Consider the following 26,432-nt stretch of genomic DNA (forward strand, 5'->3'; position numbering starts at 1 on the left):
GTTAATTTAGGGTAGAAGAGATGGGTGGAGGAACAAGTCAAGTTAAACTTACATGCAGAGTTTCCACTGAGCTCAGAAAGATTGGTGGAGGAAGCAGCTTGAGGCTACATCAGCCGCTACTAGCATAACACCCAAATCTCTGACCAACATGTTGGCAGTTGAGTCACATTGTGGGTAATAAGGGTGTCACAATTTAAAATCGAAATTGACCGAAATTAAGTCACAATCTCGATGCTGCCACGCCCCCATGTCACGTCCAGTCGGCTTGCCAAGCGAAAAAAAATATAGAAAAACACACGTGTAGCCTGCTCGAGGTAGTGCATTTCCTGATTGATTCTACCACCACTCCAGTGGAGGCGCTAATGAGCTAGATTACTACACACACAGTAGCAGAAGAGGTTCAGCTACACACAACGGAGCATACGCCAATCGCACTCAGCTTGAGCAAAGTGCTGCCGGCACGAATGAGGTAAAAAAACAGGAGTGAGCCGTTCATTCTCCCGGTTCAGTGAAACTACTCAGGTTAATTAACCGGCTCTTCGGTCAGTTCCTCAACACTAGTGCTGAAGTGCTGCGAGTCAGTCAACCTCTAATTTAGCTACAGCCAGTCAAAAGATAGCATGGCAACTGCAGATGCAGGAGACCCATCGACAGAACTTGAACCCCCTCCTCTTTCACTGAAGTTGCCAACGTTCGCGTTGTCAACAAAAAAGCCACAGTTTGCAACCTCTGCTATATGCGTGTACCATATTCTTACACTGGCAGCCCGACTAACATGGCAGTCAATCTACGTGGTATATGTTCAACTGTTCAGAAATAGTTTGTTAAGACACTTAATTGTTCAGAGAAGACTTTGGACATGGCTGTTTTATTGTTTTTTGTTTGTTTTGTTGTGAACTTGAATGTCATTTTCTGCAGTTACAAAAGAGAAACTAGATGGCAGGTTATAGATATAAGTTATTGTTACATTATGTTGTTAATACATGTTTTAAATTTGACAATGTAGTGTGGTACACTGCGAACAAAGGTCGGATATTATATTGCACAAAAGTCTAGTCTACAAAAATAAATGTAAAAAACGAGAATCGAAAATGTAATCTAATCGAGGATTTGGAGAATCGTGACACCCCTAGTGGGTAATGTAGGCACCAGGTTTTGACAAGGAAGATTAATGCGTGGCATAATTCTCTGGTTCTGCTGCATCAATTCTGATACTTTTATTTTCAAACTGTCCATTGTGAGCCCAACTATGTTACAGGAGCACAATGCTAAATCAGCAATGCTCTTGACACCTATCATACACACTGCGAACACAATAAACTTTATAAAAGTACAGTTTTCTGCAGGCCTCTTGAACTAGACCATACTAAATTATACACTATATCTGAGAAGACAGTTGGTAAATACATAAACCACAATGTACATGCCAATCAGTGTAAAGGCATTTGACTTAATTAGACCTGTTAGAAAAGACAATGATTGAGAGAGAAAAAATGGGCTACTACATGAAATTGCTCCGAAAAAGCCTAGAGATTAAAAGCAGTAGTTCAGCGAACACCCAGGGCTGTTACTGTAGCTGACGTGACCCTGTGCATGAGGTGACTGAAGAGCCGGAGGAAAGCAACTGTCTCTTTTTGCTTCCCTGGGTCAGAGTGTTGTTTTGAGCTGTTGCCTGTCTCTTTCTCTGGGACACCTGAGTGTGATCATTAGAAATGATGGACACATTCTTTCCTGGCAGCCCATGTGGGACCACAAAACTGGCACACGAGAGACACTGTTATCAACCAGAGAGACTAAAAAACTAAAGTATGTCAAACTAATTTAAGAAATCAATATCCTATCTTGTGAGACTAACACAGGAGATACTCATAGCTCCGGGGCATATAAAGACACTGAATTTAAAACAATCCATTACTACATATGGCCCCATTTTACAAAACGTACTAAACCTGACAGTGTGTTTGCATCTAGCCTATGTGGTTGATTTGTTGGTTTTTAGTTTCATTGATTTAAACTTACCCTAAAATCAATGCCCACAGTTGAGATGAAGCTGCCAGCCAGAAAAGCTCCGTCTTTAAAACGGACCAGTAGACATGTTTTCCCCACACCAGAGTCTCCAACCAGCATCACCTGCACAGAGAAGATACAAGAGGGAAAAACTCAGACATGAATGACTGGAGGGCTAAACTAAACGTCTGACTGGTGGATAAAGGTAAATGTCAGACAAAACTGAAATAACTAGCAAAGAAATAAAAAACAAAAACAAACGTAGGAGCACGAAGAAGAGGGAGCTTTTGCTCATACGTTTAATTTTATATCAGTGACTGGTTTGTCCTCAGAAATAAAACAGGACATTTGAATCATTCAGCTAAATTAGTCCTGGTATTTTGGTACCTGGCCAGTGAATAGGGTGTATGTGAATGTGTGTGTGTGATTGCTCATTATGGCCACCAGCAGATGTCCTTTCAGTAAATGTGTATATGCATGCACATCAGTGCCTGTGTGCGTACAGAACTTGGGCTTCGTTCCTTCTTTTTTATATTCCGAGCTGTGATGAAGTTAAAGGTTTGATGTGATTACTGTTACCAGGTTAGCTGAGGGAGGTTGATGCCCTAGGCCATGGAAATCAAAAGTGCCTCTTGGGTGAAATGAGGAAGCAGAGAGGAGATGGAAGACAGAGTAGGAAGAATGAAGGGTTGTAACAGGGTCAGATACAAAATGTGGCAAAGGATAACATTGCCTTCTGTTTCCCTATTGCAACTTTTTTTTTTTTTAAATCTCTGTATCCGATTTTCTTCTTTTCTCTCGTGCGCTTTATGTTTGCAGGAGTGTGCAGGAGGAGGCACCTGTTGGACTCTCCCTGCCCTTAAGGCTTTTATAAATAAAATGCAATCAATGTATCAATGCAGAATAGTAATCAGAGGGAACATAATGCTGAAACATGGCACAATAAAATCAGAAAGAGGATAGGTTAATCCCTGCAAAGCACATGTAATAAGGCACAACTAGCTACAGGTGGGATATTTTTTATCCAGCCTTGCAACATTTAATCAAAACATTATATCTATCTAGAAAGAATTTTAAGGGAATGTTATTGGATTTCTGCCTGAACATGTTGCTGCTACTTGTCAAATCACATAACTAAATGCAATAACAGTGGGCATGTGGCAGTATCAACAGTATTAACAATTGTTAATTTATTGGCTGCAAGGATGTTGTGTGCCTGTAGAAATGGTAGTGCTAGTCCCCACACCCTAAAAAAAAACCCAATTAATTGAATAAGAATATCTACAGTTCACAGTGGCATGGAAGGAACAATCATTCCAATTGTTATGCAAAAAGAGCAACACAGAAGACATCATACACTCACATCAAACAACTGCTTCAAAAACACATAGTAGGTGGCACAAGTCCCTTGAAGCTATTGGGAGTACACACTGAGAATCTGTGTGGATCTGTGTTTGTGTTGTGGTGACGTGACACTTCTCTACTCACATTATGGTTAGGTAAAATCGCTCACTGTAGACTAAATGCAAACCCTGTGATATGTACTGCAGGGACAAACATGCATTCAACCAGTTGCACAACGATTTGCTTGTTGGCTGTTGCACGGCGTTGTGCACCTTTGCAGGATATCGATCGCCTATTGACATAGCTGGTGTCAGGAGCTTGCTGCTGTTTAGTGAATAGAGGTGGTTGTAAAACGAAAGGCAATAAAAGCTAAACAGGAAAACGACACTGGCAAAGAATAAAGTAGACCACAAACATACATTTACTACGTGTATTTTTCTCTACATGTAGCCTATTCGTCCTAAAGGTAAACAAAAGACAAAAAAGGGTCCATATGATAATTTACTCTGTGTATAGTTTATGGTGATCTATAATTTGTGTGATATTTTTGGGGAGCATTATAGAAACTAAAGCCCACTTTTATGTGAGTTGTAGTTTGTTATCATGCATTTACTGATCAACCTCCTACCTTAAAAGCGATGTCATAAAACTCGCTGCTATTGCTGATGGAAGGTCTGCTGGGATGGACCACGCCGTTCATCTGAACAATGCCCGGGCTGCCCCTTGCAGCTTTCCCGCTCCCTTTCCCGGTGGGGCTGCCCGCAGACGGGCTGCTGGTCGCGGGTTTGCCTTTGGCAGCTTTCTTGCGAGACATTTCTCAATATTTCAAAACTATCTTTATGAATTCTTAGTTAAAACAAAGAAAACAAATCTTCCGACGACTGAAAAGTTGCTGCAGCGAAGAACTTAAATTATCAGATGTTTTTTTCTTTAAACCTGCGCGTTGAATACATGTTCCTCGACACCTCTAAAGTAGGATGAAATTGTCCTGAGATGCAAAAAACCCTCTCGCTTCCGTTGTTGTTCAGCCGCTTTCTGCTGCTGCCAGCTCGCTCTTTCCAGTAGAACAGCCTCAGCACTGCGCGTTGTAAAATAGATGTGATGTGCAGCAAATAGATGTGATGTGGCAGAAAGCTCCACCTTAACTATCAGGACACAGGGACGCTGCACTATGCACTGCGCCTCGACTTTCATCATCACGTTATAAACTCACTGTAGTCATCAAAGTCTCTATGACCTGTATTACAGGACTGGCATTGATGATTACGAGGGTGATAGAGGTCACAGGGCGCTGTTCGTGGTGCTGAAAAACAGCAGTTTTTTATATATATATTTACATGATTCTGTTGTGTCAAAAGTATTTTTTTCTCATTTATATTTTGAATTATGAATGTTTTATCGCAATCATCTGGTGTATGAAATTAAGCCAGTGTGTTCTTAACCTTCAAAATAAGGTGCATACCCTATGATAGCTTTAGAGCGACCTCTCTTTCAACAAGGCTCACACACTTTTTTTTTGTATAGTATTCTGTTAGAGTGACTATGTGAATATGTGGTTACACTTTACTTGAAGGTATCTACATAAGAGTGACATGACACTGTCATGAATGTGTCATAAACATGATAAACAAGTTATAAACGTTTATGACATAACACTTCTTTTAGTGTCATTCGGTTTTTGTTATGGTTAGGGTTAGAGTTAGGGTTAGGGTTCATGTGTCATGACCGTGTCACTCTTATGTAGATACCTTCAAGTAAAGTGTTACCGAATATGTTAATGTCAGTCCTTCCATAAAAATGCGAAGTTTTTATGTGATTGTTGCGGGCAAAAATCCTTGATTATGCGGCACGTTTTCTTAAAAAATGCGATGGAATATGCGGGATATTTATGCAATTGTATGCGATGAAATTGCGGGAACTTGCAAAAACTGCACTTTAATGAAAAAGAGAAAGACAAGTGATTCCCTCAACATCCTGCTTTTCGATGATGTTCACGTCGCGTAATTACGTCACTTCATAACGTTCCCATAGAAACATGGGAAAATGGTAGCTCTTGTGTGAAGTAAACGCAACATTTTTCAACTTTCTGCTAAGATATATGTGACTTTTTTGCAGTGAAAATGCGGGGATTATGAAATCATGCAAGCCCCGCATATTTTGCGTGGAAATCGGCAATTTATGCGGCGAAAGTGCGGCGTATTTGAAAAAATGCGGCCCCCGCATAAATATGCGAACTTTGGCTGATTATGCATTGAATTATGCGATCGTTTTTCTGGAGGGACTATATGTAGCCTATTGTTATTATGGCAATTGCCATATAATATTTTGCAAATATTCATGATGAAACGAGCTACTTTCTTTAATTCATTAATGGCCTTCACTTCATAGATAGTGTTATGCATATGAGCTACAGCTGGAGGCCAGGACTAATTAAATAAAGTATAGTCTACTTTCAATATAATAAGAGGTGTCGTCCATTCACTTAGTAACTGAATGAGAAGCAATACTAATTTGCCATATAAATGGAATTAGTTGATTTAAGCCATTGCAGTAATCTGTTTCTATTAGCATGGGCATTATTTATGGAGAAATAAAAAAACAACTTGTAGCCACCTGTGGAACGTGCTGGAGATGTGATATCAATACTGCACCACAAGAGGGCGATGTAAGAACATAAGATTCACAGATGAAAGAGGGTAGAACAGCAAAGTAAAGTTCAAGTTAGTGTCCGTGTTGAGGTAGTGTTGAGGATCTGTCTCCTAAAATAAAAAAAAATACTTGTTCTTATAAAATGATTAGGACTAAATCAGAAACATGCCCAAATTAGGTCATATACCCATATATACCTAGTTATATGAGATGCACACAATTTTAAATGATTTGATATAGGCCTACATACAGTTGGTCTTTATCAATAGGCATCTGTATGGGCTACAGTTCAGCTTCCTCCAGCCTCCACCAACAAGCTGGTTGTGATCAGAGCAGAACAGTCCAAAGATGGTTTGGCCTTTCAGTGACTCTTACCCAGAGACCTTATAATTCACAACATAATTCAAACGTCTCTCACATGGAGGATGTTACTCTTTAGCTTGGTCCACATTGTCTACATTTGCAACAAAGAACAGCAGCATATTCTGGTTAGACCCTGATCCTCTGTGGCCAGTAATACAATGCTGGTGCCCCCTCCCCTCTCTGTAATCTAGTTTGTTATGCAATATGAAATTTGTGTATGATACAACAGCCTTCTGATCTAGTGCCAGGCTGTCCGTGCTCATTAGAATATGTTCAAAGATCATAGCCCAGAGACCTTGTTTGCTCCCCACAGCGGGAGACTGATGTAAGCTTGTATTACCTCTGACCTTTACAATGTGAACTGTGAATAATACCAGGCTCAAAGAGGCAGCTCCATTTACCGTACACAAGTTAAACAGATCAATAGCCATTTCAGAAAAAATCCCAGTTAACTAACAGCCAAGTTTAAGGCAGTTTCTGTGCAACAGCCATGTTTAAGGGAGTTTCTGTGCAGTGGATGATATTTGACAGTATGTTCACCTCTTATGTGGTAAATATTCATTGTGGTAAACTTTTGATGTAAAAAATAAAATGCAAGCCTAATCTAACATCAAAGTGCTATTCCTCTTTCATTTTCCAACTGCCAAAAAATTGTAGTTTGTAGTGTAAAAGAATCTATCCTACATAGACTTTTTGGGGACGTCACATATTTGACCACCGAGTTCCAAAACTCAGAGTTTCTGAGTTCTGGTTGTAAACACACAGACAGCTGGAGCCTCTGGTTTCTGTCCCTAAATCTGCTATCTGTCAGCATTTTTCCACACTCCACCCAACTCAGTGCAGAGTAGGGAGTGGAGGGTCATTGGTTTGAGGGAATACAAACCCCAAAATCCACCAACCCCCTTTGTGCAACTCCCCTCGACAGCTGAGATTTGTTCTACCCCTAAAGCAGCTGTCTACTGTGGCAACAGCTGGGCATTTTGGAGGGAAGAGGGGACGTGGATAGAGAGATTTGTTGGAATCCAACCCTGGTTTCAGAGAAATTAACAGCCTTGTCAGGAAGAGTTAAATGTGCCCAATGCGTGTACTGTACATTGGAAGGCTATAATGTGTACTCGCGTACCATATGCTTGTGTGTGTCTGTGCCAACAAGCATATATGGCAGCACGAGCACATAAAACAGTCTTTGAATATAAACTGTGGAGGCAGTTGAGAAAAATCTAATCAAGCAAATGTATTACTTATTACTTTATTCTTTACTTAGGCTAACAAGGCACTGATCAAATTATAGCTTTTTCCCCAGTGCCATAGACTATAAATCAACTGTGTGATTCAGCTGTGAAGAATGCATCACATCACATAATTTCAACATGTTAATTAGGAGCAAATTACATACAGCACTCTTTCCTGGGTGCAAGCATCTTTAGAGCTGTGCCATCTCCATGACAATAAGTCAAACAGCCTGAAAAGTGTTGGTGAGTGTTAACGCAATTTACTTTGTCAGGTGCTTGAAAAAACAATGTGACTGGAACATGGCTATATGTGTGTGTGTGTGTGTGTGTGTCTATGTGTGTGTGTGTGCCCAATGCAGTGAGATCATAATGCCCTCAGGGTCATGTCAATCTGCAGGCGCACCCAAAGGCCAGGCATTTGTCAGTTTACCCAGGGTCAGGTGCCCTGAATGTGGGCTGGGTGGCGTGCAGCAGCCTAGCCAGTCGCTCAACCAAAGTCACAGCAACTGTTGATCTGTTGGCCGCTCTTTCTTTCAGCTGCCTGTGGCCGTGAGGAGGGGCAGGGGGCATCCTGCCAGCCGGCATCCCTGTTTGTCAGGCCTTTGGCGAGAGCAACTATCAGTGGACTGGTACTGCCTGGCACTTATTCGCTCCCCGAGGCATCTTAAATGAGAGAAAAAGAGTGTGTGTGTGTGTGTGTGAGAGAGAGAGAGGGAGAGGAAAATGGGTGGCATGAGTGTTGCGTGTTTATACTTTTCTGTGTAAATAAAAGGTTATAGACATGTTTTAATTAATTATGAATCCTATAGTGTACTTCTTTACAATATAACTGGCAATGTGTTTATCTTGTCCTAAAATACTTATCCTGTGTGGGAGGCAGTTATTTTTATCTAAATAGACTATGAAAAACCCAACTTTTGACTACAGTTATCACACATAAATGAAAAATATGTTTTCAGTCTGTTATGAGGTAAAAAACAGCATTATACTGTAGGTAGACTATGCCAAAAATGTCAGACTAAACATCATTGGACCACTAATAACTTGAGCCACTGAATGGTGTTTATTGCAGTACAGTGTTCCCACCCTTCTTTTTCTTATGGCCCCTTAAAGCAGATATTAATTTTATTTCTTTTTTATGATATTTTCTATTAAATGGGAATGAGAATGGCATTGTGAAAACAATGTGGCAATGTGAAAGGGGTTAGCAGTTAAGCCATTCTAGAGTTCAGAAGAGATAAAATTATTCCATATTTCCATATCTCTCAACCCCTCATATTTACTTATAAGCCATTGGAGAGGTCCCATCCCTGAGGTTGGGCACCACTGCTGCAATACATTAAAAATGCAACAAAGTCAGTCACTAAATTAGTGAGGACAAATTAGATTATAGGACATGCAGTTTTTGTCAGGCAAATTTGATATTAAGTATTCAGTTACATTTTAATACAGTTGCATTGCTCAAATTCACCTACCATCTACTTTGTATTTGATATAATGATTTGTTAACTTTTCTCTGTTTCTGAATTCCACCCCCAGAGACGAGCAGTGATGCATTGATGCAATTATCAAAGTAAAATGTTTTATGTCCTCACTGTACTCTCTATGTAAGAGCTTGATCCTTCTATATACTGTAGCTAACATGAGTACAACAGAAGATGGATAGAAATGAGCCTTTGCAAAAACAATGTGTTCAGGTGGCTTGAAATTGCCTTGACATGATCATTTTGCTCAATCTTGCCATATTGTAATGTGCTAAACCAATGAAGCCAAGCCCTGACTTCAAATCTGTCCTCATACATTTATATATGTTTTTTAATTCTCTTTCCTCGTAAAAAAAGGTGACATGGTTAATTATTACCTTTCCAAAGACGTCATCACTGTATCTCAGTGTCACACTTGCAATTTCCACCTCTGTTTAAACACTGTTTTCACAGTCACTGCTTTTTTTCATTTTTAATTTAGCTGTAACCCAGCAGGGGGTCTGTATTAGTAAGGCCTCAGAGAGCTGTAGCAGGGTTTAATCTGAAGTGTTGAAAATAATACATGCCCAACCCTCCCTGGACCCTTTAAAAGATCCAGACATACAGTAAGAGTCTGAGCCAGGGTACCAGAATGGAAAAACTCTATGAGGGTAATAATCACTACCAGGGGCCCAATTTCCCCAAATATCTGCTCCTTTTTTCAGTCCCCTTATTTATTTGGATATAGGCCCTTGAAGTTAAATTTAATTTATATCTGCTTTGCATTTCCACAGATCAATTTAAGGTGCAAGACACTTTCATTTCCACTTGTAAAGATGCCGTCCTGTCATCTTAAGAAAGAGGGTACCGGGTGCATACACAAGTGATGGGTGTGTTATCCAAAGCCCAACCGTAAATCTTCGCTAATCCAGGGTGCTTCCTGCAAGGGTCAGTGTCACTGTATTCTGTCTCTGTGGTTATCAGATTTATGACCTCACACATGCTGTCAAACAGGAAGCATTTGGAGTTAAGTGCACTGACACATCAAAACATGCAGAGTAAGCACAGAGTGATTTCACACACTGATCATGAGATTCATAACATTAAGTCGGATTGCGTAGGAGCAAAAAGGAAAGGGGCGTAAAGCAGAGAAAAAGCAGAGATTCACTACAAGGCAGCCTAAATTGCCTGCTGCCATTTCAATCCTCTCTCTGCCCTCAGATGCAGAGCAGATTGAGTTTTAGGTGGCTGTAATTTTTCACAGTTTAGAGAAGGCCAGAATAAAACATGACTCATTGTCCACTTTCTTTTTCATGCTGCAGGGCCAGAGGTGGGCACTTCATGTCTTAGCTCAGCTGGAACCAGGGCAATAAAAGGTGATGACACACATATACACACATAAACACACACTCGCGTTACATACAAGCTGCGGCAGAGAGTGGGCACATAAGCACCAACTGGAGAGAGCCATGGTGAGCGGGAAAAGGTGTGAGCAGGAAAAGTGGTGTGTGTGGGTGAGTGTGAATATGCGAGAGTGTGCGTGTGTATTTGTAGAGTTTTTGCAGTTGTGACAGCTGGGATGAAGGAGTGGAGGCGGCGTGTGTGATTGGAGGAGGTGCCAACAGAGCAAGTGTCTCTTTATTTTCATTACACACAAGTGTGTCTGTGTGTGAATATATGTTCATGAACACTATGTACATCTGTGTTTGTGCCTGCAAATTAAGTCTGTATGTACAGAACAGTCTGATCTTGTTTGATATGAGTGCAATATGGAGCCGTCATTCCAATGTATGTAAATTAGCCTCATGTTTACATGAAACATCCTTGTTTTGTTGTAATTGCTACTGCTACTTTGTGCAGTTAAAGGGCCAATACAGTCAAATCACATAGAAAAAAACAAACTCTCTATGCATTGTAGTTTTGGTTTCATTTGGATATACAAATGTGGATATTAGACAATTCTGCAAAAAATTGTTTAAAGATGTTTAAAAATACAATATCTGAGCATGGTAACTACAGTATGACTAAGGTTATAGGAAAAGATTAATGTCACAGCATATACATTATGACTAAGGTATGGTTAGGCAACAACAACAAAAAGATTTTATGTTTAATATGTATTGTGTAAATGTATTTTATGTTGGGGAAAGATCATGGTTGAGGACATTAATTGCAGGTCTGTAACATGATGTAAACTCAGTGTGCCTCAATGAAAACCCACCACCACAACCTTCACAACCCCTTCAGCTTGCTACACATGTAAACAAAACAAAACAAAAACAAAAACCAAATTTAGTTTGAAAGACTGTGAGCAAAAAGACATAAACTCAACTAAGATATTCTAACTGTTAAAAAGACCATCTGAGCTGAAACATATTCATGCCATTAAAAAAAGGAGTCATTTCAACACTAAAATGTACTAAATGATCAACTCACTTTGCTAAAAATTGTTTATGCAATTAAAGCTGTTGTAAGAGATAAAAGGATTAATTTTCAACTTTTTGAAACAGGCTCGCCTAAGGGGGAGAACCTCCAATCATGCACCAACATCATTTGTGGACTGTTTAAATGTGAAGTATGGAAACAGTGGAAACATTGTGGCGCACAGTGTAGAGCAAAATTACTCCAGTAACAAAGCAGCAACACACATGAGATTATGAATTAATGTATTCCTCAGCCTCAGTGCATGCTGGGACGGTTCTCAATACACCAACCTCACGTAACTGCAATCACATGATCAGCCATCCAGACAATCATATGAATGCCGTTCATGGTTTCAACTCCACTTATTTTGCCTTCATTTCCAAATAAGAGTGCACTGTTACTCAAGATAACATAATCTGGAATTTTCAAATCACTCCCCAAACTGTTTTCAAAGAACCAAATTAGCTGGATGAGAATAACCTGGATTAGTTTAACCTGATATTTTGATTGCTAGCTTGAATTAGTTAAGCTACACTTGAAGGACTGGGCCCTGGTTACTCCAGACAATCCACAGACCTCGCTGTGGACAGTTTTCACTGGGGCAATTTATTTTATTAAAAGTATTTCCAAAAGCCAACTGGCCACAGCAAGGTCTATGCATTTTCCAAGGTAAGCGGGACTGGAAAGACACATTGCTGTAAAGTTTAAAATGTCATGTTTTTCAATGCTTTGAGCAGCACAACAAAATTCCATTGACGTCCTTTGAGTCGAGGTGGAGGCAGAAATCTCAGCAGATGAAAGTAAAACTTTCTGCATGGCCAGATGCCACTAATAGAAACATGCCTTCTTGCAATTTGGGTGAACATATCCTTTAAGGTTTTGCATGTTTTGGGCACTGCACTGCTGTATCTGCTTACTTTGCATGTGATTGTGTATGTGCTGTGTAGGTGAGGTCACTCGGGCGCTGCTGCAGTAACGAGCCATGGCAGCAGCTGCAGGAGGCAGCAGGCAATGATGAGGTCATTCAGCAGGCAAGATTAAGGCTGTGACAACTGGTTCTGCGGCCAGTGCCAGTGCTGACCGGGGCAGTTGTGCAGTGGGCATGGTGCTACGGTCCCAGCTTCACAACAGCGTTACCCCACTGTTGTTTTTTCATTAGCGTGGTCCTGGCCCAGGGCGCTTTGCGGCTTGCCAGGCACACAGCGTGAACCCACAGTTGTTGCAGGGCTTTAGGGCCCTCTCACTCCGTCCCTCTCTCTCTTCGCCTCTGTCTGTGGTCACACACTGTGAACGCGGTACTCACAGGGAATAAAGGATCAGGTTACGTCCCAAACACACTCGTTAACTCAATTATGCAAGCCTTTAACACTTTGATGTGTAGCGATAACGCCAGGATTATTGAAGGGACAGATGCCATCTGACCACAGCAGAGCCTTGTTGTCACATAGCTCAGCCACAGTCGATGAAAGACTGACAAAATGGACTGGTAAGGGTCTGGAGAAGAACCACTTATAACCTGATAGGGTTGAAAGACAGGGACAGACATGGAAGATCAAAGTGGATTAACGCTTTTTCATGATCTTCATATGTGAGCTTGACATTTGGTGTGAAAACCTAAAATATAGCTTGTAATGGATGGAACAGTTCCAAATGCACTGCACCTAACATCTGTTAAATACATGAAGGAGTAACAGGATGTGTTATGTGTGGCTCTAAATTAGGTGATTTCAGTCTCCATTTAAAGTTTTCTTGCACTTTAAATTCTCCTCCTTCGCTTGCAAAATGATGAAAATGCATATAACACAGCAGCTAGTCCTTCATTGGTTCCCACTTATTTTTCAGTGGAGCTTGGACACAAACCTAAAACCATTAGCTGCACCACTGAGACCAATTAGCAAAACGTGGCCAAACAAACCTTCTCGTTCTTTTACAACATGTTTTCTCTTATTACCCTCCCCTTCCAGTCCTTCAATTTATTTTCTCTCTTTCTCCCCTCTTTTGTGGCTAACTGAAACACAGTTTTTCAGTGTCTCTGGCCTCTGCTGATATGTGATTTATTCATCGTGAGCATTCTTGATGCGTTGCAACTGTAGTAATGCTCTCTTACGGCCTGAAGGCTTGACATATTGATGTCTATCTCCCACATAAGCTCCAGATGTGAACTCACTGGCTTGATGTTTGCTTCTGATGATTTTAGGAATATGGATTTGCTCAGCCTCAGACTTCACACTCGCAGACCAACAGTCTGACCTGAATTAGCCAATGAACAAAGAGATGATGGTGACCGACAGTTATTCAGGGCTCAGTTATATATTTATTTATTTACCTCAGATATGCTGCCTAAGCCTTTATAGAACAAACTCCTTCTGTTTACTGAATACACATTCATTTAAACCACACCGGTCTGAGGACAGTAAACCTCCTTTCCCACTAGGTGGCAATGCAGTTGCAGACTCACATCATAGAGGGGAGTAAAACACCTGTGGGATCACAGCATCTCACTTCATGCTCTCTCCCTACTGTCCTTTTGTGAGTCTTTTAGAACATATTATATTGGCATTTACTAAGCAATGAATAGGATTTACGTTTAATAAGAAGAAACCATTGGATTTCTATATTAAAGACACCAGGGTAATCATAAAGTAGAGGACCTTTTTATCCACTATTGTTTATTTAATTTGTTTTTAATAATTAATTTAGTAATGTATTTGTAATTTCGATCCTATTCCAATGTCTCCTATCTCTTTAATAGTGTAAAAATATAATTTGTTTATTGTTTGCAAAAATGAACACTGACGACATATAGTCCAACACAATTACATTATATAACCTGATAACCATTAAAAAATAGTTAAGCAACAAACAAAAAAGAGGAGTGTTCATATCCAGTTTGCTTGTTTCGGATTAAGTAATGTTATTTGTGGTGTGTATATAATATTATATACACTTTGCTATCTATATTTTCACCTTTTATGAACTTCATTAGCATGGTTCCAAAAGAACAGGAATATGGAACTATTTGATTCTGAATTCTTATCCTTTGTAACTGTAGTTACAAAGCTGCATTGTGTTGTGGAAACATGGCGGTGCTGTCTAGCACCTGCAGCTGAGTGACACTTGCATATACAGAGAAAAAAGACCAAAATGTCGACGATGATGTCATCATATGTGGCTGCAACATTGACTAGGACCAATAAACCACCTGCAGTGGCTGCATCATTAGATCCAATGGAGAGTGTGACCGTGTTCATGATGTTGTATGCTCATGTTACCAAGACAAAAAACATGGATAAGCACTGAAAGCCCACAGGAGGTAAAGTATTTTTCCTGTGGCACACTGTTGTTATCAGTGTGGCTGAGCAGTAAGCAAATGTTCTTCATGACCTTCTCACCTCTGTTTGGTTTGAGTTCCTTCCTTAAACTACAGCCAGAAGAACAACAAAAACAGCGTTTGATGTTGTTAACAAGGTCTCTTTCTCTGTCTGCCTGGAAGTCCCCTTCTCTCTCTTCCTAACTACCACCAAATGGTGTCCTGTAATTCACAATGTGCATGCACATCATTTGAGAGAACACTAAACCCAGAGGCCTGACTTTGGGTTTTCTCCGCCACATAAAATGACTGCCATATTTAATGTAAACAAATGGCCAATAAAATAATAATAACACAAATAAACAAATCAGTGTAAGAAATAAATACAATGAAGACTATAAATCAAGTGTCTTGTTAGCCCCTAGAGTGTAATTAGGGACGTTGCGGTTTGCCAATGTCCGCAGTGTTTACTTATGTCTCACAAGGGCACAATAAAGACGACCAAAGAAGAAAGAAATGATGTCAAAATAGGATAAAGTGGGAGCTGAGAAGAAGATGGGAAATGGAAGAGACAAAAAAGGAGGAAAAAAAAGTCAGCATTAGGAGAGACGAGCCTGGAATCAATAATCTGGTTTCTTGTTGGGCTGAGGAGGGAAGAGCGAGTGAGCGGTGCCTGAGGACAACAGACCGCATCCTTCCTTCCTGCGAGGCAACATGAGGACAGGAAGGGACACCAGGGGAGGTCACTTGGCCAGTGATTCACTTCCTGTCAGGGTTGCCAGGGATCAGGGGATAAGTACATCCGGGTCACAAGAAGAGCCACCTGTCTGTGATCTCTCTCCCCTCCCCCCCCAAACCGATGTTAACCTCAATGGCAGCCAGGTGGGGAATAGATGCAGGGAGAGGGGGATGGGCGTGGGAGTCCTGAGTCTCAAGTAGACAAATGAGTCTGGGGGTGAGGTACAAAGACTGGCAACAATCTAACCATCAGACAAAAATGAGAAAAATTTTGTATCTTATCTCATCATGCTGCTCATTTAAACAAAGACAAATCATTTAGTCTGCAATGTGTGTGATAATATGTGGCTGTATAGTATTCATATTTGTATAGTCTTTAGACGTGCTTAACAAATGGCCACCTTCTTCTTGAAAATTTGATTTTTGAAAGTTGAAAGAGCATTTCTTGCGTTCACTCTTGACTTTTTTTTCTCAGTAAGTTAAGGCCTGCTTTGTAACAGAATTATCACTCAAACATGCCTCAGGATGCATATAGGGGGTTTCCAGAGTGGGAGTGCATTGTTGATGTTGGAACAAAGGGACTATACATTGAAATAATGTGCACTAGATGGAAACATGCACCAAAGTATTGTGGCACTGAGGGCTAGAAAAGTGGACAAACTTTGCCACTGCGACAGGGAGAAGGGGGGAATTAAGCCAGCTGAGGAGAATGTGTGTGTGTGTACATGTGTGAGAGTGTGTTTGAGAGTGTGCCAAGCCGAACAGAGAACGCTCGGCAATTTTCTTGAGATGCAGAGCTTCACCGCACTCCCCAGGGGGAGGCCAAATAAACCTCAGATGTGCAGCAGGATTTATCTCCCCCCCCGTTGTCTCTACTCTCCACCTCCAAAGACTACAGAAACACATGGGAGTGAAGAAGAAGAGAGGGATAAGAGGACAGCGAAGGGGTAAGGGAGGTAGAGAGGAAAGGGGAGATTTCTGCTGTTTCATTTTTTAAAACTCCTTCGCTGTAAGTTGTCATCGTAGTCGGCTCTGGGGAGGTTTGCAGATGTTTATCATGTACAAGAGGGAAGAAAAAAGAAATCATAAATTGTTCCACGATGCATCCAAGGTCACAAGTTCAGGCTCATAAAGTACACGAATAACCCGGCAAAGCGTAATTATGGAAGTAAACCTCCATGTCGTAGACCACAAGATTTAACCTCACAAACCTGTCTAAATCATTTTGGAACAGAGGCTGGAGATGGCTCTGGGATGTATGAATATGAGCTCACACACCGTCATATGGCTGTACTGAGTGTAAGAAAAGTAAGATATGAAGATAGCAAATTATGCTGGGAACTAAAACCATTTACAGAACATGCATGCCTAAAACTTCCACAACCACATTCTCATGTTTGCGTAAATGGCCGTTCCAACTAACGCTGTTCGTTCTAATCTCATTTATGTGGTCAAAGTCTCGCCATTGCGTCAGCCTCTAATTTGACTACCTGGAATGGATCCGTGAATATGATTTGAGTAACACTTTTAATTGATCTGATCTAGAAATGATGTTCTTTTGAGCACGTAAACTGAAAAATGTGATGTAATCTCTCCTAAATCACCTGTAGTTATCAGTAAAAGCATTGCCAGCAGTTAAGGGTCATTTTCTTAATATTAATAAGGGGCCTCTGTCACAGCCAGTTGCTAACCACAATGTGTGCTCTTTAAGGAGCCTGGAAACCCACTGCACCACACGCTTACACACACCCCTAACACCCCACCCTATGCTGGGAGTCCCCTGGTAATATACAGTATGTGTCAACACACACTGGTGGATAAACAAATACACACGACACCAGGGCGTTTACCTGTTTACCTGCTGCCCGTTACCCTACGCCTATCCCATGAAAGCTATCTGACTGCATTGCTTCATAGCTAAAAGCTTTTTAATAACTATACTGAAATTAGTATTTGTATTAATGTGAGATTAATGTAAAAATAACCCATAGCCTAATAATATATTCAAATAGTAAAACTGAATTAAAACAGAGTGGACCATAATGCAAATATCATTAATGTATGCAAAATATAGCAAAAAGAGAGCTTATGTGCAACTAAAGAAGCACATACAGTACAGTATATAGAACACACTGAAAATATGCATTGTACTGACACCAATAAGTCTGCAATAAAATGTCGTGAGTTGCAGACCAAAGCTATGAATATTGTTCCAGGATGGAGGAAATCATTCTAAGACAGACAATACACAGTATTTACAGAAATAAATGACATGATATGGATTATCATCTGAACATGCAAAAGGAAATCTGTCATGTTTGCTGTCACATGTCCAAAGACGGTACAGAGATATGCAGAGTAGATACTGCATGTTATCCACAATGTACAACTGGTAATAATAAATAATCAGACTGAATTGTCATATTGCTAAAATAGATGGAGGTGTGCGCAGTGATTCAGAGGTCTGGATTCAGGTTAAAGTTTGTACAGTCAGCCAACTGTGTCTTCAATGCCTTTAAGCCTTTATAGCTGTTGGATGCACAGTACCGCTCTAGGCAAGAGAAGCATGCACAACCAAGAAGCATCTCTAGGAGAAGGAGCAGTGAATGAAGATGCTCTGTTGCTGCAGAGACTAACAGCTGTCATTTCTTACTTCCTTTTGGGCCTTTAAGGATACATCATCAATGTCTATTTTTTGCAAGACATTAGTTTGCAGCGTAGGCTCTGCTACACCCACCATGCTTTCCAAGCTCAGCCCTCCAAGACTGCCAACCTTTTCAGCAATTTGATCATCCCTCTGCATTCCCAGCCAACATGGGTCGATACTGTTAAAACTGAGCTCCCTCATTATATTCACTTGCATCCTTCTAAGTCCAGTAAATCTAGTATGTTATTGAGTTGATTATTAAAAGGCAGTCCTGTAAACACGTATCCTGAAACATCACGCACTTAGCTGGAGCTACAGGAGACTAAACAGCCTGCCCACAGATCCCAAAACTAACTTACAAAACCACAGCAACACCGGCGCTACCTTTATTTTCCTTTTTTTCCTTTTTCTGTTTTTGCAATCATCATTTAACAACTCTGTAAGCTGCAGCAACAGCCAGGCTTGTGGCTAGATATGAGCTTGTGATGGACGTGGGGTTACTCTTGCTATACCCAGACTACTCACAGTAGGGAAGTATCCGTTTACCCCGGGTCTCCCTCGTTCATTCTGACTCTGGAAGGATGCCTGCACAGCCAAAGGGAGGGTGGAGGGTGGACTGTATGTGTTTCCATTACGACTATTGAGCCCCTGAAACACTAGAAGTCTCATTTTGGGGATCCGATTTTATTAAATCAACTGTGTGACAGCGTTGGGCTGTTTCCACAACATGAGCAGGTACAGTGGGTGTGAGGTGCGCAGACAAAGTGCTCTTTGAGTGCTGTGGTCAGGCGCTTTGCCAGACACCTTTCCACACCTAGCACTTGGGGAGCCTAATTGAGAGTATGGGCTGAGCCTGTCATTGCCGTTACCATTATTGCACTCAACACATGGCCAAAAGGCTCTGATAGCTGTAACGCTGTTGCTACCAAGGTCTCATTTTGAGACCTGTGTGTGCTTATAGGTGGTTGAATGTTTTTGCTTCTGTCGGTGCTGGTGAGCAGGAATGGTAGACCCTGCCGCTGCATAAATGTTCTGACAATGATTTTACACTATTATAGCCCTGCTGCAATTACTTAATGATGAAATATCCAGACTGAAATACAAATGCAAAAACAGGTGGCAGGTGTGTGTATGTGAGAGCGGGCAAATCCTTTTACCTCAGTAGAATAATTGAGAGGCTGCAAATCATAATGAGAGCTTAAGTAAATAAATAAGGTTGAGATTATTTATTTGATTTTGGGGAAGCCGAAGCTATATCTCATGTCTCATTGGAGTTGGCGCCGGTTGTGCTGTGGTTTACAACATGCTGGGAGCCTCCTCCCTTCCAAGCTCCGCTCTGTTCAGACTCAAGACTCAGCTTACAACAAAACATACAACTGCTAACACCATGTAAAGCACAGCAAGGAAAGGGCAGGCATACAGAGAGATAGGTCTGGGTCACAGTGTTACTGTAACCACTCTCAGGCATGGGGTTGTAGGAGTTGGTAAAACTAACATGTCACAATTGCTTTTACATACTGTTAAGGTTGAGATACAGTAAAGAGGATTCAAACTGTACAGGTGGTTTTGTTCCAATATAAATGCAGATAAAAAATGTATTTGTTATTAAGAAGTACAATGCTTCAGAGGAGGATAATGATGAGAAAAAATGATGGTTCAGCTAAGCCTCTTTACACTCATCTCCTCACGTTTTTACATGCTGTCTCTCTGCAACAGGAGGTCTGGGAGAAAATCACTCTTAGTTTTGCTTTGATTCCAATCCCATCCCTCCTTCTCTGGCTGTTGGTGTGCCAACTGAACAGTACACAGGGCGGTTGCCATTTTGGCAGGGTGAGTCTGTTCCGTTACGTAGTTTTTAAAGGCTGATTTTCCCTTGGCCCAGGTCTCCTGAAACAAGGTGTGCTCACTCACTGGATAGGCCTTTAACAACCTGGGCCCAATTTAAAGGGGAGTCAAAGAGGAATAGGTTTGCCGAGATGTATGATTGAAGGATGGCCGGAAATCAGTCATGACACAGCCAGATATGATTATGGTAAACTGTATTAATTTAACCACAAGAACATAAATACAGATTAGGACAAGCCGTCTCTGGTATGCCCACCCTCCCACCAACCCACACATGTATGCCGCACATACTCTGGGCCGCACAGAGAGGCCAACATATGGGAATAGCTAAAGAGGTGACACATCATCACAGTGATTATATGTGATAAAAGAAATCAAGTTTTCAAATTAGCTTGTCACAAGTTTCACATGCTCATGTGGTGGTGTCAGGCTGTGTCACATCACATGCTCGATGGAAATAACAACCAAAAAGAGCAGTTGCTGTGGTGATATGTCTGTGCAGACACACGTTAACACATACATGTAATGGTAGACAAACACACAAGTGCACATTCACAGAAAAATAGACTTACACAACATGGACACCCAAGAAAACACACTTGGCTGCAAGCATAGTCCAAATGGCGATACTTCCCCGGGTGAGACAGCACCCTTAGGCCTGTGGGGCTAACAATAGGATCCATTCTGCACTATCCCCTCTGCGTTGTTCACAACTCTCCCTCCCCACCCTCCATTCTTATGACTAATGACCTCAGGGCAGGGGTAAGTTAGGGGTGAAAATGGGGGGGAGGAATGCTGCTGTCACTAAAGATGCCGATCAACAACATTAACACAGAATTTGAACCCAGCCTCTGTAAAACCCAAAACAACCAGTGTTGGTCATCTTACTTTAAAAAAGTAATTAGTTACAGTTACAAATTACTTCTCCCAAAAAGTAATTGAGTTAGTAACTCAGTTACCACATTGTAAAAGTAATTAGTTACTCAGCAAAGTAACTGTGACGTTATTTTTTATGTTCTATGACATCTTTAACGTCAAAGAAAGAAAAATCGAGCGTTGCTTGTTTTAACAGAGTTGGCTCCGTCTCCTTCGCTGGAGCTCACGCTAGCTGCATTTGGGGGTGGGGTTGGGTTAGCAGCAGCAACAAGTGTCGTGTTAGCATGTGTTGATGTGAGATGCTTCATAAGATTCAAGGTGCTTGAGCCAAACGTGGATAAAGTCTTTTTTCCTGGGAATAGCGTGCATGTTACATAAACATTCTTGCCTTTAATTTCAATGAGTGAGAAGTAGTGCCGGTCATTCCAGTTCGAGAACGCTACCTTTGAATTTCCCTGGCTCTTCGCCATTGTCGCTGTCTTGTGTTTAGTGGTAGTCAGAGCGTGCGGTAAGACCTTCTTATATACTGTCTATGGGTGAGACAGCATGAGCAGGGTATCCGCCCACCCAGCCAATCATCATTGCATTTGCAACGGTGTCATCATCCCCACCCCTGCTCTCTCCAGGCAGCTGATGTGTAGCTAAAGCCTGACAGCTCGTGCTTCATTCAACCAAATTGTAGTAACTTGCTACTTTACATTCTCAGTAACGATTAAGGGCGTTGCAACGATGGGAAAAGTAATTAATTAGATTACTCCGTTACTGAAAAAATAACGCCGTTAGTAACGCCGTTATATTTAAACACTGTTACTCCCAACACTGAAAACAACATCTTAAAAAGACCCAACACCCTCAAAAAAGAAAGCTAAAATCAAGCCAAATTGGAGTTAAAGCGAATTGCACATGGCATATATTGTGTCAGTCACTGTCTATAAGTGATGCTTTCATCTTCAAACATAAATGATGTCCCTCAAGTGTCCATCCGTGAGGAAGTTACAAAGAAATGTCACGTCACAGACAGATGAGGCATAGTGTGATGGGCGGCACTTGCTACTTCAGTTAGCATGCAAGGAAAAGCTTTGAACATGTGTCACCGTGAAAATACATTCCACATTAGGGCCATTAGAAGTGCTGCTAGACAGTTGCCACATCTCCCTCTCAATAAAAAAAAAAACATTTCAAATGAAACCCACCCTATCACATTCCCTTTTAGGAATACTTTAAAAAGGCAACAGGACTGTATAGCTGTCCGAGGTTAGCACATGTATCACTCAGCTGGACGACTAAGGGATGGTGGCATGAGGCCAAGCCCAGTTGAGGCGAACGTGTGCGGGGTGTGGGGGCCGGAGCAAAAGGCTTGAGCTGGAGCACACAGATGTGGAGGCACTGACGGATGTTTCTGGGACAGATGCTAGCTTTGCTCAAGCATGTGCAGCTGTGTGGACGAGCACACGTGTGTCTTTGCGCTTGTGTGCACAGTATTTATGTGTGTGTGTGTGTGTGTGTGTGTGTGCGTGTGTATGTGTGTGTATAGTTGTCTCTACAGTATATTTGGTAGTGTGTGCAGAGATTATCTTTTGAGGGTGTGTTTCTCAGTTACAATAAAAGGCAGTAAGTAACACAATCTCAGTATTTAATGTTTCCTGACTATTTATATGTTACTTCATGAACATTAAACATTAGCAGATAACAAACTGCCAAACTTAACCAAAGGATTCACAGGTATCACCGCTTCAACAGCTCACTGCCTTTTGCTGCAGCCAGTGAAGAGCTTCACATGGCACAGAAGGACAACAAAGCTACAGAGTGAATCAGTGTCTGAGCAGTATCTGCACCCCGCTGAGTATGCATGCGCATGTGTGATTGTTGTAACTGTAATCACAGTTTGTGTGGGTTACTGCGCACAGATCTGACTGTGTGTGTGTGTGCACATACTTGTATCAGAGGAGTGCCTGCATCCATGTGTGGTTGGAGATGACGCAAGCCTTGCTGGTGCAAGCTGGTGCAGCGCTCAGTAAGGCCCTAATTGAACTGCCTGCTTGAGCCGCCTGATTGCAAACAGACCCAGGTGAGTGTGTGACAGCACCCTCCTTCTCCCGCTTTCCTTTTCTTCCTCCTTCACTCACTAGAGACTCCAGCTAACTCACTCTAATGAGTTTCCAGACCCATGTCATGCATGTTGCTTACAACAGCGGTAATGATTACAATTTGTCCAGCCGTCTGATTAAGGAAGTGGCTGTTAGAGCACCGTTCTACACCTACAATCCTCCCCCACTGGCTCGGCACTAAGAGTTTTATGGGTGCAGATGATGGAGTGTCACTGAGGAATAGCTCTGTACCGTCAAAGCTCTAATGATGCTTAATAGCATATGTATGTACAACTGTGCTGCTCACAGAAAAAAAAAAAATAATTATATGTAATATCATTCACAAGGTGTAGTAAAACATATACATTTTGGAAGGAGGAGCTTAGATTATGGTGTTAGGCACCCAGACAGGAAACAACCGGATTTTTACAGGGCTAGGGCACCCGAAAGTAATTACTTATAACACAGGTTGAGGCCTGTAATAAACAATTACTTGGATTACACCAGCGTTGTGCCTCGTAAACACTGTGATTCTAAACTACACCTGAGTTTTTTAGCCCGTCTGCTGGCTGGGCCAACACACTACCTCATAGGAGAACCATGTCTGACAGCTTGGCACTTCTCCAACTGAGCAAGTATTAGATTTTCACAAATGTTCTCATCATGTTATACTTTATTTAAGCTTTAGAGTGTAACTTTTGGATATTAATAAACGTCTGCTACATTCAAGCCAATGCCAAATGAGTTGATGCAAAGCTAATTAAGACTAAGAATCAGCTCCACACAACTTTCTCTGTGTTTCTCAGTATGGCTATGTTCAGAAGATTGTGTCGTCCGGTGACTTTCCCGTGCAGAAGCTCAAGTGAAGATAATTACCTCTGAAGAGTCCATTATGTTTTTTAATCCTCCGTGTCCTCCTTGGCTACAAGCAACTGTGTGGAGGAAGGGTGTGGGCACGTGCGATATCACGTAAGGCTTGTATCATGTGGACGGGCCGACAGTCATTACTTAGAATTCCTCATGGGGGCGACAGAAACTACACACTATAGCTTTAAGATTAATGGAATGGAAATAAGGAGCTTAGATAAGTAAAGAATGGGCTGGAGATTGGTAACAGACAACAGCAGCACAGACTGATCGTGAGAGAAAGGAGAAGCGACAGGTTGGGGCAAAAACAAATGCAACAATGAACTGGTGTGACAGTAAGATCTGTGACTCATGATGCTTTTTCAAAGATTTGAGGATCATAAACAAATAAACTACAGACCATGTGGTTCCCTCTATCCAGCACAAATGTTCTGTTCCTTTTCTCCCCAAAGGCCAATAAAACAAACAGCATGGACTCCACAACACACTACCCCCCCCCCCCAAAGAGATCACACTGAGTCCATCACTCTTTTTGTCTGTTGTTGTTCACTCCTGCATATTCCTGGGCTCCTCTCTACCCTGCACTAAATCTTTCCCCTCTTCTGATCTAGAGCCTTCTACATCTGTTGATAAATGAGAGGAGAGTAGATAAAGAAAGGAAGAAAAGTGATTGTGGATTGAAAGTTGTTTGATAAGAAATCAGCCCCTTTGTGCTCACAAACGTGTTCCTCGTTCCTGCTCTTTCTTCCTCTCCTATATCCTTCCCTCTTCTCTGGCCTGCTTCCCGGCCTCTGCCAGTAGGCGTAATGCTGGAACGCTCTGTTTGCCTGTTAGCCCTGAGCCCAGCCCGGCAGCCAAACAGGCCAGCACCCACCGACGGAGCCAGGAGGAGTGAGATTAACATGAGCCTGGAGTCATTACACTGTTCATGAGCCGTGTCCAAAGCAACAACTTTTATAGCACCTGTATCACACCAGCTAATCTGTCTGACACCCCTAACCAAATAAACTCAGCCAATGCCACTGCAAACACACACATACATATGTACACACACCAGACTAATGCTGGCTTTGCACATAGGCAGCACTGATTTAAGCATAAAATCATGTTGCCTAGTGTTTGTTGTGTTTTCAAAATGCAGTTGCTCAAAGTGAAGTGAAGCATTATGAGTTTATTGACCTTATTGACCTATTGACATTCAGGATGGTTTCTTATGGGCAAACAGCAGCAACAGGATAGCATGCACACATTATGCCAGACCCCTCTCTGTTGCCACCAACACACCGCCACCTCTGTCTTACCCATCAGTCAATGCCAGTGCTAATCAGTCAAAATAAATCCAATTAACCAAAACACAGACCTCTACATTTAATTACAGGAATTGGGATATTGGAGGAGAGCGCTCTCTGCCAACACACATACTAGCCCCTTTATCGACAAGCATACTGCACTAATTGCAGCTTCTGTGATTATATAATTTAACTGTATTTAACCACATTAGTATAATAGTGTGTACGGCCGGGAGTGGACATAATCCTCGGAAAGAGGAGATGTAAATAATTGAATAATTTTCGATTCACGGAGTGATAAGGAGCTGAGTAAAGGAAGCAAACTTCTCCACGTCGGTACCATAGTCTCCTCATTAGGCATAGTCAAAGAAAGCCTTGTGATGGGTTTGCCCTTGGCCGGTGACTACTGCACTGTGAGTGAGAGGATAGGAATGATGGTGTTCCCAGGGAAGCTTGGGGTTAAAAGGTTACCAATAGTTAAGGTACTCATGGTGGGTTTTGTACATTTTCATATTTGAAATGGCTGCATAGAGTCAGAAAACTGGCAATCAAAATGTGAATTATAGTCAAGTCAAACTGAAATTCTGATTTATTTTAGCTTAGAAATTAATATATAGGCTTACTGTATGTCCTTGGTGTTTGTTTTGACTTGTGTACTTATTTGTCTGTTATTAGAATTTTAAGTTTTACTTATTTTTCTGCTGTATTTTACTCCATGCCAGGATTTAAATCACAGCATGGATAATGTACAGAGTGTGTATTACAGGACTACCTGTTGCTGAGAGTTTTGACAGTGTGGTCACTGTCATCATGACCCATGAAAGAGAGACAGCTATACCACCTCCTTTCAATAATGTGTTGTAATGTAATGTGGTTTTTATTTTCCTGAGAAAAACAAATCTATACTATAACTATACTTTGATAGTATGAAGATATGTGGTAGTATAATATAGTCATTACATTACTCATCTACACTAGGTTTGTGCATAGAAACAGTTTAGAGGAAAAATGCTCACAAATAGAAACCTTTTTGACTTGACTGTGTTTTTCTTTTAAATTCCTTTTTTAGTACAGAAAGAGTCAGGCACAAACAGTTTGGCTCACAGCTCTTCCAGCGTGCTCCTGAAAAAGACATTTAAAAGAATGTCTCTGATGAGCTCTGATGAGCCGGGAGATTTCTCAGGCCCAGAGAGAGGAGCAGAGAGGAGCAAAGAGGCCCCGCAGGCGGAAGTGTGGGTGATCAGCCAACAGACCAGGACATGTGGTCGGGGTCGTGGGTCATCTCACCCCC

General features: G+C 41.5%; 1 protein-coding gene across 1 annotated transcript in view; it reads right to left on the minus strand.

The window, feature by feature from the left end:
• The window catches only part of LOC114570293 (ras-related protein Rab-26), a 59,901-nt gene extending 55,364 nt beyond the window's left edge, over positions 1 to 4,537 (minus strand). Inside the window, exons 1-2 of the mRNA XM_028600553.1 lie at positions 3,980 to 4,537; positions 2,020 to 2,130 (exon numbers count right to left, since the gene is read on the minus strand). Coding sequence (XP_028456354.1) covers positions 2,020 to 2,130; positions 3,980 to 4,165 — 297 coding nt within the window. The 5' untranslated portion in view covers positions 4,166 to 4,537. The remainder of the gene's footprint in view (positions 1 to 2,019; positions 2,131 to 3,979) is intronic.
• Between the last annotated feature and the right edge of the window lie 21,895 nt (positions 4,538 to 26,432).

The sequence above is a fragment of the Perca flavescens genome, chromosome 15, assembly GCF_004354835.1.
Source record: "Perca flavescens isolate YP-PL-M2 chromosome 15, PFLA_1.0, whole genome shotgun sequence".
NCBI lineage: Eukaryota > Metazoa > Chordata > Actinopteri > Perciformes > Percidae > Perca > Perca flavescens.